At 41.9% G+C, this 15,662-nt stretch overlaps 1 protein-coding gene across 4 annotated transcripts in view; it reads right to left on the reverse strand.

Annotated features, from left to right (window-relative positions):
* The window catches only part of LOC121596054 (neural-cadherin-like), a 253,400-nt gene that overhangs the window by 144,771 nt on the left and 92,967 nt on the right, over nucleotides 1–15,662 (reverse strand). For all 4 annotated transcript variants that reach the window (XM_041920654.1, XM_041920652.1, XM_041920651.1 and 1 more), the window contains one exon: nucleotides 973–1,546. In XM_041920654.1, the coding sequence (XP_041776588.1) occupies nucleotides 973–1,006 (34 nt within the window). In that variant the 5' untranslated portion in view covers nucleotides 1,007–1,546. The remainder of the gene's footprint in view (nucleotides 1–972; nucleotides 1,547–15,662) is intronic.

Consider the following 15,662-nt stretch of genomic DNA (forward strand, 5'->3'; position numbering starts at 1 on the left):
ATCAAAAAGAAGACGGAGCACACAAGCGACAGGAGCCATCCCGTGGCACACATTATCGCATCGGTTGCTGCTGTACAACGGCTTCCGGTGCACGATGATGGAGGTAAAATAGGGGACACGCCTTGGAAAGTTGACTTTTTGAAGATAAAAATAAAAACAGACATTCACTAGCCATGAGACCGATAAAAGAACAGACTCGTATTGCTTTGCCGTGCGGCGTGTGCTTTATCTAAGTGTAATTTTCCACCTGATAGCAGCCATCGCCTTTACACCATACCGTACCACTCGATTAAGGCCACGGGGCGGCAAGAAAACGATGGAAGAAGCCAGAAGAATCTTTCAGATGACCATCGTTGTCTAGTTACTCGTCTCGTAAGACAAAAAAGAAAGCCTCATTGCCGTATGAACGTGTCTGGCGCAGTGTTTCCTGCTTGGACTGGATGGGTTCGTTGAGTGTCTTTGTTTTGATTGCCCTGACAAGATTGAATGAAATTCTCAATCAATTAGTTGAAGTACCGGCAGGAGGCATCCCAACGATGTAATGGATTGTCTTCTTCTCCTTTTGTGAAAGAGAGTCTTATTCCCATTAAGTGTGCATACATAAATGTTGTTCTATTGAAACTCTTTATCACAAAGCGGTAGAAAGCTTCAATCTAAGAACGGGTAATTGCTGTGAGTGGGTATACTAATCAGTGCAATTACGTTGAAGTATGTGCAACTTCTAAATGGAGGTCTATGTACTAGATCAATTCTAAATCTGAAAAAAGCTTTTTCAACATTACAAACCTTAGCGTAATAACATTTTTAAATTCACGATTCAACTTCTGTTTCACTTTGAAATATAAATGAAATCAATATTGACACACTGCTGTGTAAAATAAAGCAATTTGTGACACTTCCATTGATAAACAATTATATGTACTATACCCCATAGCGACTAAAACATGTTGTTAATGCAATAGCATCACTCACCTATTATTATTTGCAGCAATCCAACCACATTCATTGGGATCGTCTAGTAATGGATCGTCTGGATGCAGCATAAAAAGAAGGACCTGTTGTCTTTCGTCCAGTGCGTCGTATTAGTTTGCTTTTCTTGCTGAGTTTGATCGTTTTTGCTTCCAAATGCACCAGATAGTTTCAACAAATATTTATACACTCTTGACTTGCCGATATTTTTCTGCACTTCCAATCACCAGAGCCTGTGGCACCACTGTCCACTGGCATCACTTCACTGTCAGCACGATTCTATCATTTAACGATGATTCGAAGTAGTTTCAGCATCACACTTGCCTCAGCAATGTGGCATTCACTGTAAAGTGCTCTTAAGTCATCGGCAAGTTATGATATCAGCTTATCTTACACTTCGTATAGTTTGATCTCAACTTTCTGTGTGTATATGTATGTTCACTTAAACGATGCCACTCGGTGAGGAGAATAAAATTCATGCACAGCTGGTCATCGCCAGTTCTTGGGAATTGCGTTACGTATTTTATCACTCACCGTCAAACGCGCCAGCGCTTCTTCTGTGGCTCCTGCGAAATGTCTGCAAAAAAAAAACGTTTAAAGAGAAAGGAAGCACAAAAAACACAACTTTAGAGTGGTGAAATTCAAACAGAGAATGGGAATAAAAGTACACAAACAGTGATAAGAAAATTGTGTTAGTATTCCATCGGGAACAGCTCAGGTAGAACCTGCTGCTGCTCTCTGCTAAACCGCAGGACCTTGAGAAACACCTAAAATGGATAAAAAGTACGAGAAAACGGTGGAAGGTGAAGGGAAGGCAGAAGAGGGAGAGAAATACATCGAAACTTTTCCAGCGGCCAATGTTTGCAATCATCCAATCGAACCGCTGAGCAAGCAGCAGCGGCGAACAGGACATGACTGGAATTTTTTAAACCAAAACCGTTTGCCCCAATCAAACGGAGAAGCCAAACCGATCCGTAAGGAAGCTTTCGCTCTTCTTCTTGTGGTGCAAAGTGCGCTTTCCTTTCACGCGGTAAAGCTTAACCTGCGGTAAAACTCAAACGAGAGTACCAAATTTACAGCATTTTGATTCTTTTTTTCAGAAGTATATGGAGGACCAGGAAGAAGTGGAGGAGCCAAAACCTTTAAGAGCAGTTTAAGGGCAGCAGAAATAGATTTGTTACAGCTGATAATAGCTGACCTCGGTGGGAAAATTTCCAACCCTCCTGCTTTGTGCATTGGAAAAAAAAATCCAGTATTCCAAACGAGCGCCCAAGTATTCCCAAACCCGCTTAAAACCTCCTTTTTTGCCCGGGATCATGATTCCGGGAACAGTTCGAAGCTCATTAAACAGCCCTTGAGTTACTGATGGTGAGGTGGTTTATTTCTACATCTTTTCCCCGGTACTTTTCCGTCAGTTAAGGCTTCCAGTTAAGTTCCAGGGTGCCCTAGGGGGAGCCACTAAGTCACTTCTCCATTTACCTTGTGCCCTGCTGTGGTGCACCATTATGGTGCTGGTGTCAGGAGTTAATGAGTGCGACGATAATGGGCATCGTCCGTACGGTAAACTAATTTAGAAGATTTATAGCCATCAATTGGCTTTGGTAGAAAGGGGTGGGTGCTGTGGCCACAATGACCAAACGGGATCAGTAAATTCCTGAATTCCATGTGACCATGAGTGTCATAATTTAAGGAAAGAATAATTGATTCCCTCTCCACAATCGTGCGCAGCTGTTCGAGAGGGCTACAAATAAAGGCATTGAGATCGAACTAATCACTTTGCATATTCTTATATGCATCAGCACATTTGTTGAGCTTATCGCCATAATTTACGAACAAACAAAAAACTTGGCCTAAATGGCACAGGGCCAGTATTGTGTTACGAGCTGAATTTAAATTGTTCACTGTTATGAATATTCAAAAGATCAAATGGACGAAATCTAAGGCACCGATACGTTACTCCTCGATAAAGAGCACTTTAAGTAATAAATTTCTCTCGAAACAGCCTACTCCACACTAGCAAAACCTTATACACCGAATTCCGAGCTCGGAGTTGCTGGTAATCGAAGATAGCAACCTTGAACAAGAAAACCAATATCTTATTGATGTTAAGCTTTGGAGCGTATCTTTCTGTTGGAGTTTTGCGGTTACGGCTATATCTGCTAATGCGAAGATGAATGCATAGCACCCGCTTCACAGCAACATATTATGAAACTAATGTAACTCATCCCAAACTCGTCAACGACATTTAAACCACGCTGTGGTTGGCCACACAAAATTATGTTTGCAAACTTTAGCTCGCATTCGGCTCCAGAGTTCCAGAAAGAAAAAAACAACACCCTCTGGTGACTCTTTAATTATGAACCAAATGGTTGAACGCTACCGAATTTCTTTCCTCATTTCAGCGCGTACAAAATAGCCGTTAGAATTTAAAATATGCGCTTGTTCATTTTTTTTCTTTTGGAGCCGATGATGCCTTCAAACTAACCTCTCATAGGCCTGGTAGTTTGTTCAGCAACCATTGAGCTTTTGTGACAACAGCCGATGCTTTAAATCCTCGCGCAACAGCATCGACCCCGATGACAGTTGCTTCCTTCGTTCGGAATCACCTATACCACATCCCGGCACACAGGGACCTCATTTCCCGTGTCATGGCAGATGTGGGACGGGTGAAAAGTTATTTCTCAAACTGTGTGGCAATTTTCCCCGTAGATAAATGACTGTGAGCTGTCGGGGCTTATGGTATCGCGCGAGCTGGCGGTTTTTAGTGTCACCGGCACGCGATGAGGAATCGTTTGTCGTGCAACCGTCCGCGATGGTGGCATGGGTGAGCGATGGCTGTGAAACATTATCAGTCTTATTTTCAACCGCCGCTAACGCGCAGGGATGGAAAGTTGTCGGTAGGTCTTCTACCGGGACCAACCCAGGGTTGGATAATTTAAACCGGTACGACCACTGAACAATGCAAAAATCAGAAAACAAAACACTCAAGAGCACAGAAAGGAAATAAAAAAGAAGACATACGCAGAGTAAATTAACTGGATAACATTTCGAGTAGGTAGGATCACGATAGCTATAATTCTTGTTTTGAATATACACATACAAACACACACTTACGATGACGATGTGGAGCCCGCTTTTCGGGGAACTGTTTTGTGCCTGCATTCAACAACGTCGAGTTCAGGGAAACATCTTCTAAGAAAAGCATCAAGGCTATTCAAAAGCAACGCGCCCTACGACATGCTCGGTACCATAGCGTAGGGCAAAGCATAAAAACAATCATAAACCAAACCATACACGTAATCGTGTTCCATTTAAGGACCTACGCCATCCTACACCGGATGAGCGCTACACAATGCAAAGTGTCCGCCAACGGGTTGAGCTACGATACCGTGGGTCAGTGCTAGGATCAAATACGAGCCTTTTGTTTTCATTGCACGGTTTTTGTTAAAAAGCAATGAGCCCATCGAAGGGAACCAAGACTTCCCCAAGACGGTCCCTCTTTGTTTGCACCGGAAGGATCGACCGAGCGAAGAACCAATCCGGTTGGTCGTTCATTGCAAACGTACAAAAGAGGATGCGCCCCAGACCCAAAGGGAGCATGAATTTTACTTCTGAGAAAAACGGGCGATTGTTGTGCAGGATAAATTTGCGTGACAACCTAAAATAATGCTTGTGTTTTGTGTGTTGCGCACAAAAAGTCTCATGGGCAAATGGAATGGATATGATAGTGGATGAAAAATTAAATAATTTACTATAATTATTATTTCGGTGTACAATTAAAACAAAACAACGATATTTATGAAATCCATTTTCAACAACTTCCTCGAAACAATGTCTATGTTGTACAATGACAAACACAAAGGACAAAACAAATCCTTCAAAAATCCATGTACAACACCATCTGACGAACCCAAATCAACTTCATCTTATAGAATAAAAAAAAATAATCTTCAAGCGATTCTGTTCTGCTTTGGACAGATATTCACAGTCAGCAAAAAACAACATCATGAGCTCTTAGCACACGACCTGATGGGACACTGGGTAGCACAATACTTTCAATTTGCATTTCATCGACCTCAGCTACCACTACTCGCACCGTCAGCCAAACGAAACTGCCAATAACCAATGCCGTTAGCCGGCAAACCCACTGGAAGAATGCCCCATTACGACTTCATTCGAGTTGGTGAACCTGCTGAACGAAATCGTACACTCGTAACTGACACACCAACGCATAAGAAACCCGGCTGGTCTATGGTCATGCAATCATAAATTTGCACAAAACCCGGTACGTCTGGATCCCTCCTGCAAATCCACACACACACACACACACACACACACACACACATACACACACTGTCTCTAGGAAGAAGAGGTACAAGTTCCCATTGTTATTGGCATCGCTTTGGCGCCTGAGCGCTCGGTCGCCCGCGGGATGCCGCACAAGATCGCTTCCCGTTGTGGGATGCTTTGCTTTGCAATTGTCGTTGTTCTAAATTTTTATTGCCACACCACCACATTGCCAGATCTCGCGAGGGTGCGAGCGAAATTGTTCCATTTACCAAGCCTTGCCGCTAGTTTGCACTGTGGCCATACATTGGTTCGATTTCGAAGAACATTAACATCCCAACATGCCACCGTCACCGGGCCTGCACATGGGTACGGTGCAAGTGCATTCGCTGAAACCACCAACTAACCAAACAGCATACCGAGCGTTAGAATATCGCCATTTCTTCACCATTAAACGCGCGCTGCTTAGGGGCTTTGTCGACTAGGGAAAATGGTGTGGTAGTATTTGTCGGCAAGAGAATGGAGACAACAAGACGGTACAGAAAATGGATGACTTTGGTGTTTCGCCGTTCGATTCAATGTGTATGCGCTCTACATATGCACATGTGTGTATGTGTTTGTGTGCAATGCTCTGACAAATTGCTTTGCCGCGTCGCCACCGAGCGTGTTCAAGAATGCGTTCCACAGCGCGCTCCACTGTTGAATGTCTCCAGTGAGGAAGTTCCGTCGTTCGAGTCGTGGGGGAATATTGGATGATTTTCCCCATGCGGGCACTGCTAACGCTTTGCCAGTGCCATAATCAAGTTGACCTGCGAGGTAGAGTGCTAGGCTGCTGTGCTTGAATCTGTAGGGATTTACATTTTTTTGCTGAGCTTTTTGGTACACATCGGCTGTTGGGGGTGGGCGATTGTTTGCTGGCGCCGTGACGCTTTTCTAGCACCGGGGATGGGTGTGTCTGTTCGGCGTTCCCGACACGGTTAACCTCACATGAATAAGGAATGAAAAATAATTTCTCTACGTTTTCGTGACAGTTCCTGCTGGAAGTTATAAATAATTGAATTTCGCATCACAGCCGGTTTGTTGTCGGGCGGTATGCTTTGTGGGTGGGTAAGCTTTGGAAGAGCTTTTTCCACCCTGTGCGTTAAATTTAGAGTGTATTTTCAAGTTGCTGGAACATCGCCAAGAAGGACGATTTCGTTTTATTTGTAACAGGTGCTTAAATTCTTTATTTCGATCAGCTTTAAGGGTGTCTTGATCTTGAGGTTAACAGCTTTGCCTCGAAGAAAGATAATCACTTTCAAACACAAACACATTGTAATCTTGTGACTTGTTAATGGTTTACCTTTCCCATAGCCTTTGCGGTGTCTTAGCCTGTTTCTTTGTCTTTGTATTAGAAAACTGCGGAAAAGGGGCGCTAAACAAAGAGACCTTTGATGGCGATCATCCGCTTAGATGAGTATTTAAATACGGTTTGCTAACAGTAGACATCAATTATGTCATTGAAAACCGTGGATGGTACGGGTGCGGCCAGGTGAAAGATGTTTATTTATAACAAATCTTCTGGTGGAAATTAAAACAGCAGGCCGCTAATGGTCGAGAGGTTGAGCCATAGCCATTCATTCATTTTTCATTATCATTAAGCACATCGGTAAACAGCAAAAACTAATGACGCAGAAACCAGTTAGCGTATCTAACTTCAGACACCCGATATTGGAAAGGAACTCGACTTATCACTGCTTCAAGAAAGAGTGGATTTGGTTAATATTTTGGAAAGAATCACTTCAAAAGAAACATTTGTAGTTCATGCAGCTCGACACGAAACAATACAATTGTTACATTTAAGCATTTCTGACATTCTAACAATATCCCTGGGACCATAATTACACATTCGATGGGAGCATTCAAAGCATTGAACGCTGGAAAGAAGAACGAGAAGAGAGAATGAGATAGATCATTAAACAAATTCCACAACAACCACATAAGCTTCTAGCAGCTGTCGTACCACTGTCATGAAGGATTGCTCACAGTAAGAGTGTCCAACAATTTCGTAAAACTTTCGGCAAGAACACTCATCGCATACAGTGTGTTGCTCCGGTTTGGGCATCACACGCCAGACTTCACACCAGCCAGGAAGCTCATCCAACCACAGTCCAATGAAATTGTGTTGCCTTTGAGCCTTCGAAAAACATTGCGCCTCTGGCAAGCGTTTCGGCCCCGGAAATGGTTATAAAAGGCTATGCCATGTTCCCGCTTGATCATCATCATGGTCGGTGAAGGGTAGGCAAAAAAAGCTTAATTAGTTGAACAAACAAACAAGCTGCCTTCACTGCCACTATAAGCTGACAATGCGATGAGTATGTATAAGCTGTGCTAGGAAGTGAATGCTTTAAAGTGACCCATGAGCCTTAAGGTTACTACAACCAGTCACTGGCCTACATTTTCAAGCTGAATTGTATCCTGCTCTAACTGCAATTGTTGAAATACATCAGCACTCTGTACATTCATGCGTAAACAGAAGCCAATGAGCAGTTTTTATTACTATTTTGGTAGACAATGTCATTCCAGTTTCACACCGCAAAAAGGAAAACTATACTGCATGCAGCTTAAAGTGGTTGACAACAACCGTTTACCAAATACCACAGCACAAACTTGTCAAGAAGACTTACCAAGAGGAGTGTTGTGAGAGCCGTACTAGAAAGAGTTGTTGTGAAATCGGTTGTGCTACAACCGAACAAAGACGACACATTTCCTGACATATCGCCATTCGACACACGAGCGGACATGCAAAACAAGTATGATGCTTGATGCTGGGCAAACATTATTGAACCCATGGAAATATCATTCAGAGACATCGTCTTTTCAGAGGGGCAACGACACTATAGATGAAATGGAGTTTTCTGTTCCATTGCACACGGCAATGTGTGAAATCAAATTTATGCACTGTTTGTCTAGATTCAACGGTTTGATCCAAAAATTTAAAGCGCATCGTCGTACATGTGAGCTTCCATTTTTAGACTTCCGATGTAAATAACACATTCTATTCGTAATCCTCATTGGTGAAAGGGAGTATTTTACAAGACCTCATCTTTTTGCCATACGTTGTTACAATGGATGTACGCTGATACTTGTACAGGTAATGAGCATCAATATTACATGCTTTACAGAGTTCTAAACTCAAAAACTTGGACCGTCAAAGATAGCTCCATCCCAGCGATCAGCAAAATAAGCCTCATGAGCCGCAAGCGGTTATTTGATTGCGAGATGACGGCTCTTAAATGTGCACATATTTAATAGAACTCTCACATATTGTGGCTCTTGGTTTATCTATTTGGTTCTTCAATTCATGAATTGATCTTATATAATCATTTAAATGTTTCAACTCTGGCGATAAACTATGTATTGATAGATGATCTATGTATAACTTTACTAATACCCATACCTATTTCAATGCGTATCCCAGAACAACAAACAATTCCCTTAAATGTTCTCAAATCTAAAAAAGGTTTTTTAAGTAGCGCAGTCAAAGCGAAATAAAGTTCAGCATATCCCATTTCAATTGTGAAACCTTTTATCGAATCAGATGTTAGGTGATAATATATATTTTATTTTCCTAACCCAGGAACCTCATTAGCAAACTTTGTGTAGTGCAGGTGCATGTAACTTAAATTATCATAAAATTTCATAATGTTCATCTGTTTCTATTTTGTCTTATCCCTTTTCACAGATACAGCAGCCTTCGTCCATATTAAATATGTGGAACCTTGTTTTTTTGTGTGTATGTGTTTACATTGAAACATGTTCATACCATCTGTACCCTTCTGTCAAGCCTGAGCAACAAGGCAATTCTTTCTAATTGCCTCTAACAAGAAGCAAAAAACGCCTCCAAGCGCATACCCTTACATGAAATTGCTTCAAAATGAAACCTCTTTTCACGCACCATTTCCCTATTGCGCGAGAGTCGCGACAAACGCAACATTACGCCACTGGCAATGCTAACCATCTGCACGCACGCACCTCAACCGCCACCACCGTTGCCATTCCACACGTATTTTTAACCGTTGTTTGTAACCGTTGTTTTCCATAAGCTCTCTTGTACGCGCTTGCCATAAAATCGGTAGCCGCTTGGTAGTGGTTAGAAGGAGGTAGAAAAGGGCGACGAGCGTTTTTCGCGACGACAGCGTGTCGTGCATACATAAGTTGGCCTAGTGTCTGCTACAACGTACAATCGCGCTCGGTTGACACAACGACGACAACGTTGCAGAAAACCTGACCTCCGAAGGATCGAACGGGGTGAGCTGTGTAATGAAAATAAAGCATCCACGATGCTCAGAAACTGTACTGTGTAGAGTGTGAGTTCTGCTCGGGAGCTTAGAGAATTAAACAGAAAAAAGGGCCCAAAACCCACCCTACAAAACAGACATATAAGAACGTATAATGCTCCTGCTGACAGGTCCACCGAGCGATTTGGTTCGCGATCCGGTCGGGTGGAAAATTGTCCCTTTGGGTCGCTGCTCTGCAGCAGCAAAGCACCGAACGGGAGCAAATGAATAACGACAACGAGGAAAATTAGACAAGCGAAGGGCTTTGACAGCGATGCGTTCGATTCGGTGTAGGGTTTTCGAAGCAGTGACGCTGCTAGGACCAGCCCATTGATTTGGATGGACAGCTCACCGATTTGCTGCTAGTAATCCAAAGCAAAAACATCGACTAATCGCAGTAGATGGAGATTAAGGTTGGCTGAGCACAGACAGACAACCGGAGTTGTTTATACGATATGTTTGACAGTGGAATGATGGGAGCATATTGGCATTGGTACTGGCACTGCATCTGCTGCACACTTGAATTTGGCATTAGTTTCAATGCTATCTAGGTATTACACGTTTTTAAATGCAAGCTTTGTTAAGAGCTTGTTTTATTTCTGCTAAACTCAGGTTATATGTAACATTTGATACATCTTTCATTCTTCTCACTTTGCTATCATTTATGAGTTCAACTATGATCCGTGTGCTTTTTAATAGCATGTTGACTTAAAAGTTTTCGCATGCCGCATTGGTATTTTCTGCATAAATATGTATTAAATGAATGCATGAATAGCGCAACAGCATAAATTCATCTTGTTGAAAGACGCATCCGGTTCTCAGTAACATAATTTAGTTGCACATTTTTTATCCAGCTTCCCGATTGTGGTACGGGTGTTAAAAATTGTTCAATCATATCGTTCAACGTTCTTCAAAATATTATTGAACTAGTGTACCAGTTGTGAATGCATCAAATCGATGAACCAGTCAATAAAAAGAGAAAGCATCACAAAAAATATCTTTCACCAGCAACCACAAAAAAACAAATTTACATTATACCTTTCCTGGCATGAAATCCCTCCCTTCTATCGTACATTCAACCTACATCCGGAGTAGTACTGTGAAAAATATCTTTGTTCTAGCCTAGGATGGGTAGTGGATTAAACTGCGGTTTAAAAATTGGTTCCATTTAATGATCTGCAGTTCCGCTCGACTAACTGATTATTCAGCGAAAGTGAACATTATTGTGATTTTTTTATAATAAACTTCAACTACTGATGTTCGATTATGTGTTGTTCGTTCTTGTTTTTTTATTTTTTTTATACAGATATTTCAGAGCTTTATGATTTTGCTATTTTCAACAAGTAATCGTACAACTAGTAATCTGCTTTACTGGACCATAAAAAACATTGCATCTGAATCACAGAAAACGAGGCAAACTCTTTGTCTTTCGAGCCCTTTTTATCCTATTTTGTTGCATATTCTCTCCCTTTTTCTCCTCTATTTTTCTCTTTTTTCTCTCTTCCTAACCATAATATTGACCATAATAATTAATTCCTAGCAGCTGGATCTTGTTTTACTTTTTCCATCACACATTCGTCTCATGGAACCAACTCACGGATGTGATTGGTTGATGTTGGTGTATGCATGGGTGTTTGTCGCATCCAAGAGTGTATCGATGCAGTACCGATGCATCTTTCTGATTGAAAACAAGAAGAACCATACGATGCAGTACGCATGGATGCACGGGAATGATTTCTAGCTCAGCGTAGTTTGCGGACTTCATTGGTTAGGAGGGACCTGACTATGGTCGACCCTCTGCTGCTCCCTAGTTTTTTGTCCTTCACCGTGTCATGAACTTGCTGCACTCGCGACCCGCACGATGTCAACATCGATTACGTGGGGTGCTTTTGTATTCTTTCAGCGTGTTTGAGGTTTGAAGTGTTATTCATAAATTTTTCCCTTCCCGCTTCTATCGTCATCCTCCATTACCGACACCAATCGTAAACTTTTAACTCGTACGTCACGGAAAGTTCTTTCTTGTGCATGCTGCGCAGTGGTGCCGGTACCGTCAAGACACTCGCTCGAGTCAGCGGCAGCTTCGCCCACCCCATCAGCAACAGCAAATGACATTAGCCTCCAACGAAGGGTGCAAGAAACGAAGCCTCACCCGTGCCTGTCCATAGCCGAGGTAACGGTAAAACACGATGCAACTTTCTCGGTTGAAAGGCGGTATTCTCCACCACTTCGGGCCCAGGAAACTTAGCGACCATACTCAACTCATTTCCGGTAAGTTGTTTCATCATTCAGCACATCTATTCACCCAAGACCTCACTCTTGGACTTGGGCGCTCTGGCACGATCGGAGAAACTTTAATGAGATACCATCGTACCGTGATCATGTCCGTGGTTTGTTGTGGTATGAATTTAAAGTCAGCTCGGTATGGTTTCGTGTTCTGGCGGCCGGGCATCGAGTGCAACTAGCCGGAAACTTTTGATCCACCCCGGTTTCGAACAGTGATACCAACCGTTGGGTGATGTCACGCGGCAATGCTGGGAAGGATGGACATGGACAAAACAATTTCCTTCTCTTCTTGCGTGTGCTTCCCGGTTTCGCTGCAGCTTCCTTGCCTTCGTGTGAGCGTTGAATGTAAATGTCTTTTTAAATACAGCGAAGGGAGAGCACAACTCCGCAAGCCGCATGATGGACCAGATTCCGGCCAGGCGATGGAGGCAGCAGTAAAATAGTGGTGGTAGATGTGGAACAGTTAGAGAAAGTAATTTTACTGGAAAATGACACGTTGCAGAAGTGAAATAGAAAACAAAAAACCCTCTACAAACCCGCAGAAACTTTGAAAAACTGGCATATTAAAATGTCCTTTCCAAGTGCTGCTGTTTTGCTGCGCGTCTGGGAGTTATTATTTTTCCTAGATGACATCAAGCACAGTGCTTCCGAGAATGGTTACTAAGTGATTTGCAGTTGATTAAAAAGTACGAATGCAACCATATGACTGCATAGCTTGTCTTATTGCCAATTATCTTTGTTCATTGAACAGTAAGAATGAAAACCACACCATCGATACTTCAGAAACATCAATGGACAAACCCGAAGCACTCGATATGGTTTGGTTTGGAATGTTCGTACGAGACCCATACATTGATGCCAAATGTAAACATTTATTTTCTGTTCATTAGTCAGGGCTAGTTGGTATCAACACATTGCCAATCGTGTTTCCAATAATCGACACCAGCATCTTTCTGAGCCTAATGAAAGATGCTTTTGATAATGCTAATCCAGACAGTGCTGTTCTTCTTCCAACAAATGGTCCCTTAGTCAACACTAGCGCTTATGCTCAAACATATTTTGCTATCGTATTCAGCAACGAATTGCAAGGAACAAACAACAGCGTTTGCAAAATGCGCGCTACGCTAAATAAAACTTTCCAAAATATGGTCCTGATTCGGTTGTGGTAGATTGCGATACGGAAACCGCACTACCACAACTGGTGCGCACAATGCACAATTCTTGTTTTTTTTTTTATTTTCTTAGTTATCATTTCGGCCACATCGTACACCATAGACATAATGGGATGGAAAAAATGCGCTGCTAACCTGCTACGTAACACATTCTCGACGAGCGTATTAATATGCTGAATGCCACTGTAGCATCCTTACAGGAGAAAATGGCATGGAGCGCCTTCCCGTATATTACAATTAAAGCGCAAAAAAAATGGAGGAAACAAAACTGAGCCCTTCCTCGACCCTCTTGCTATCCACCGTGAGGGAATGAGCAAATGAAATGGTACGAAACAAGAATCGTAAATGATCCCAAAAGATACACAAAGTATGTCTGTGTTTTTCGGATGTTGCAATGTTTCTTAGGTAGGAAAGAACAATTGCGATATGGAAACCGCACTACCACTTTACTTTAATATATTTAAATGTTTATAAGAATACAAGACACATGGCAACCTGGCAACAGTGGAGGTGATGAGTTTTGTTGAATATTTCAAACAGATATTTCAAGAGTGTTTAATGGCAGTTTAAATTGTTTGCAATACAAACTGAGAATAGCATTTTTTATTTAAAGTTCATTGTAGTTTTAATAATTTTTAATAGACCTTTTGTATTTTATCCAGCCTTTATAAAAGTTGAGAAAAGAGACATTTAAATATTAATTTTAGATATAAAACAACTATCCCAACGAAAAATGTGTTGGCTCCTTCTTTAAATTATTTTAATAAAACATTAACCTTTTTCAGACAAACTTTAAATTAAATGTATTTGGCATACTTGTAACTAACACGTTTGGAAACGGCTACAGGTTTCACCTGGATTGCTGTTCATATGAAGGACTTGTATAGGGCGTCTTCTATAAAGAGGAAAATCTACTCAAGGCCCTTATAAAAGTAAATTTAGTACTTAACGGAAGTTATTTAAAATAAACAACAAGTTAGCAACGTTTTGCAGTACAAAATAGTGCATAAGTGAAATAGTAAGCGTAGTAACTTTGATTCATGCACCAAAATACCAATGGTAGGGCAACATGCCAATTTGTGCATACCACACAATTACTTCACACTGCGCGTTAATTGTTGTGCTTTTTAAATTTTTTTTTTACTTTTTGGCAATACAACTTGCCTAACCAAAATTATACCCCTCAATACACACTTTTTTCATGAAGGTATTTATTTTTGATCATAAAAAAACTGGTCCCTTCTTGAGTGGACATCTTACCAGGCGTTCCCATCCCAACCAGACATTCAACCAATCATTTCGAATTCAGGCTTCCTTTCCCTGCTGTGCCGTTGTCACTTTCACTTACCTTCCGCCGACGGGTGCACTCCCAACCTTTCAGCTAGGCCATATTTCCCACGAAGCCTGTGGTCAATTGAACGGAAAAGATATCCCATTCCTTTTCAAAACCTCCTGTTTTGTCGCATCTCAAGCGTGAAAGAATCTTCGCTAACCAAGACAAAAAAAGTCCTACTGGCATGCGACAACGACGACGACGACACCCCACGGCGCTAAAGGCAACCACTAAGGCAATAGATAACACGTTCTGCGTGTCCGTACTTTTCGAGATCGGTCTGTGTGTTTCGTTTGCTGGGGTGCTAGGGCAGATTAAAAGAGACAAATTCGGTTGTTGCCGCATGGCAGACCACATAACTTCCACCCTCTGTTTCTTTCGATGCGCTGTTTGGAAACGATCCAACCCAAATGGGAGCAAAGCTCTCCCACGGGTGGTGATGGCAAGGTGAGGGAGGGGGTCGTCTATCCCAAACCCCCTCACTGGCGCCAGTGACAATATCTTTAGCTCTACTTAATGTAGTTTTTTTTTTTTGTTAGATTATGTGTATGTGTGTTAAGCTGGAAATAAACTGAATTTATTTCCGGTTGTTCTTAAGCGATTTTTTGCTCAGGAATCTACAAACAAGCGGTACGACATCACCTTTACTTGAAGGTAATAATCAAGACAACATACACGAAGTGATTATCCTCCACACACACACACAAAATCAAATGTAAGAAATAAACAAGATAATCGTTTGGGCAAATGTGAGCATGTTTGTGTGTTGCCATGACAATTTCGCCCTCCTTTATTTTTAAATCGATCGCTACATAACCTACTTTGGTCTTGGGATTTCTTTAGCCGCTTTTCTTGAGCTAAAATTAAGTTCAAATTTATACGATTTTGATGGCATCCCGGGTTTGCTTCCTCGTACAACTCCCCAATAACCTTTCATGCAACCGACTCCGAGTGCTATCGGAAGCTTCATTTCCTGCCTTCGGCACAATGAACCTCTCGTTCCCGTCCCATGGTTATGGGTCGTCTTGCAGGAGCCATTTTCATTTCAGTCGGATTATTCGCTTACCTTGATTTTTCTTCAGCAAACGTGAGCGGGGGCACCATGGATCGGAAAGGATCGGGATGGTACATAAAAACGATAATAAACTGTTATTAAAACTATCCCCAGCCCGGTTGTAGTTGGTTGTGCAAGAGCGGAAGCTTTTGTAGCTCGATTTCTGGACCAGGTTAACAAATGTAAAATCGTAAATTTAACAAGCTTATTAACCGGGAGGCTATAAAACTAGAGGGAATATTTAA

Source organism: Anopheles merus, chromosome 3R (assembly GCF_017562075.2).
Source record: "Anopheles merus strain MAF chromosome 3R, AmerM5.1, whole genome shotgun sequence".
NCBI classification, from domain to species: Eukaryota; Metazoa; Arthropoda; class Insecta; order Diptera; family Culicidae; genus Anopheles; species Anopheles merus.